The sequence below is a fragment of the Fusarium tjaetaba genome (assembly GCF_013396195.1).
Source record: "Fusarium tjaetaba strain NRRL 66243 chromosome Unknown NRRL66243_c0000399, whole genome shotgun sequence".
NCBI lineage: Eukaryota > Fungi > Ascomycota > Sordariomycetes > Hypocreales > Nectriaceae > Fusarium > Fusarium tjaetaba.
The window spans coordinates 1-2,678 of NW_023501595.1; the positions used below are offsets into that span (position 1 = coordinate 1).

Sequence of the window (2,678 nt, forward strand, 5' to 3'; positions counted from 1 at the left end):
GTCGCTGGGCCATGGGGTCATAGTGAGCAGCTCTCCTCTAGTTTTTATGTCCAATACTCAGATATGCTGTATCCAACTACCGCGAAAAGATTCGAAGAGACATATCTACACTTCCTGTAGCAATGACACAGCGGATCTGCACATCTTGAGGTGCAGCTGCCGCTTTCTTAGGAGTGCCCACATCACCATTGGCCTCCTCAGTCGGACCCTTGTCCTTGATAATAGGCGGCGCCCATCTCAGACTTGTAATGAAATGTTCGTGCGCTCCCTCAACGGTCTTGACGCACTTTCCTTCTTGGCTCAGATCCCAGCATCGAATCGTCTTGTCGTCGGATACCGAGAGAAGGAATTTACCGCTTGGGTGGAACACGAGACCGCGAACCCAGTTGTCATGACCTATCAGGGTTTTGATGCAGGTTCCTCGGCCATCCCACAGCTTGATCGTCTTATCTCTTCCACCGGTCGCCATAAACTCGGCTGTGCTGCTTGCTGGAGGCGCTTTCTTTAGGCCGGCTAGAGTAGCCATGTGCGAGTATGCTGCTGGTGGCGCAAAGGTACAGCATTCGACGAAATGCTCGTGGCCAATCATGACTAGCTTCGCTTCAGGATTTGGTACTGAAATGTCCCAGAGTCTCACTGTTCGATCGTTACCAGTCGATAGTAGGTATTTTCCATCCAACGACGGGGCGACATCACGAATCCAGTCGACATGTCCTCTTATCGTCTTTACGCAATATCCTGTCGTAACATCCCATATTCTCACTGTAACATCTCGACTAGCGCTCGCGAGCAGATTTCCCGATAACGGCGACCCAGGAGCTCCAGAGGGTATAAATCGGACAGCGCTCACACTATGGTCGTGACCGGGTAGTGTGCGAATATTTTGGTACTCGTTCGAAGGGTCCCATAGCTTGATGGTTAAATCGGAACTGCACGACGCAAGCAGCGTATGACCTTTCGGACCGCCATAGTCGAGATCGAGAACCGCTTTGGTGTGGCCTTTCACCGTCCTTTCGAGCTCGCCAAACTCCCAATCCCAGATCTTGATAGTGGCATCTTCATCTCCAGATGCGATAGACGAAAAGATCGGGTGAAAGGCGACGCAGTTGACGGGCGTTCGATGCGATTGAAGGACGTGTCGTGGAGGACCGGCTGGGAGCCAGGAAGAAGGATCTCCTCGTCGGTTAGAGAGAGATGTCGGTGTAGCGCTATTAAGTTCTGTCTGAAGGGCGTGGTTCTGTGCTTCTAGATCCATGATCTGCGAATCTCCCTATTAGCAAAGCAACGCTACGATATGCGCATCTTGCTGCCGTACCTTTTTTTGTAACCGCACGACACTTGTCCATTTCTTCTCCAGCAGCGTCTCGTATTTCTTCGCGGTGGCCGGATCGAAAGCATCCTCCCCAAGACTGAGCTCCGTCCTCATGGCATTGGCACTTTCCTGCAGGTTATTTGCGGCGAGGTAGGCGATGATGGATTTATGCCTGCAGCAGTGTCAGATGGGCAAATCAAAGCTCCAGAAGCTCCCCTGTACGAACAGCTCCTCTGCCTGCCGGCTCGTCAACGTCCGGCTCATGATGGCGGTTCCGCTCAGGAGAGCACTAAGGGTTCCCAAGATTCTTTGTGTTTACTGTAATTTCCAAGAGTTGAGTTTCTGTTATCGTTGGGTGTTGGGTAAAAAAAGGAGTATGCGAGATCGGGTTTCGTGGAGAAAACGGCGGGGGAGGGGCGGCAGGAAGTTTTGGTGGGAGCTTCGTTCGTTTCGTGACGTGTCTGTGGAGGATGCGCTGAAGAAAGAGAATGATTGCTGTGGAATTGTTGACCAATGGGGCGCTTGATTGGGGGGTTGCTTGAAGGCGGTAAGATGCAGGGGAACAAAGGAAATATCAGCAGCTAAACGGGCTTCATTGAAATGCGCTGCGCAGAGTAACACGGTCTCGCCAGGGGCATCAACATCGGATATCCAAAGAGCGGTGCAGCTAGCCTGAGATGAGCCGCTGCCCAAGATCACGTGTAGATAAGATAGTCCTACCCTGTATCGCTGCATTGACAATCATAAGATGTGTAACATATCCGGTAGGAATAGACGTTTGAGACGGGCGAAAGGAGGTGATAAAACTTGTGATCTCGGTTTTCTATAATACAAGAGACTCAGGTAATTTGGCCAAATTTTACGGGCGTTTATCACAGTTGGTATGCATCCCGAGTCTCGATGCTAGAGAAGGGCTTCTTGCTAATAACGAAGTTAGAGTCAAACAATAGATCTATGCTTATGAAAACACCAATCTTTTGCCATCTTTGCACTTCCATTGTGAGTACAATCCCAAGAATAACTTGAATATATTTCGCCGTGTTTCCACGAACGCAGGTCAGTTTATCTTCGAGCTGTGGTTCCAATCGATGCAATAACAACTGGTGGCTACACTGCCGTACGTCCATGAATATAGCGTGTGTGCACAGGTTAAACAAAGATGATGAGCTAAGATGAAATCTCATTGAAAGGAACTGTCCATATGATTGCTAAATATAATTTCAGTCTTCTGGCCATTTCCCACCATTTCCTCATTCTCAGGCGGTGTTTCGCAGTGAACTTACAAGACCGATAGCCGGAACCCATAGGACTCTATGTCGCAGATCCAACGTGGTTGAATTATACAAAATCTCCATCCATGAACTCA

The 2,678-nt window shown here is 49.6% G+C and overlaps 1 protein-coding gene across 1 annotated transcript; it reads right to left on the reverse strand.

Moving 5' to 3' along the window:
• Positions 1-76: 76 nt before the first annotated feature.
• FTJAE_13278 (nuclear distribution PAC1) lies at positions 77-1,576 on the reverse strand (the record flags this gene model as incomplete). The annotated part of the gene is made up of 3 exons (XM_037346405.1): positions 77-1,270; positions 1,316-1,484; positions 1,539-1,576. The coding sequence occupies 3 exons, from the start codon at positions 1,574-1,576 to the stop codon at positions 77-79; spliced, it is 1,401 nt and encodes a 466-aa protein (XP_037199693.1).
• Positions 1,577-2,678: the final 1,102 nt, after the last annotated feature.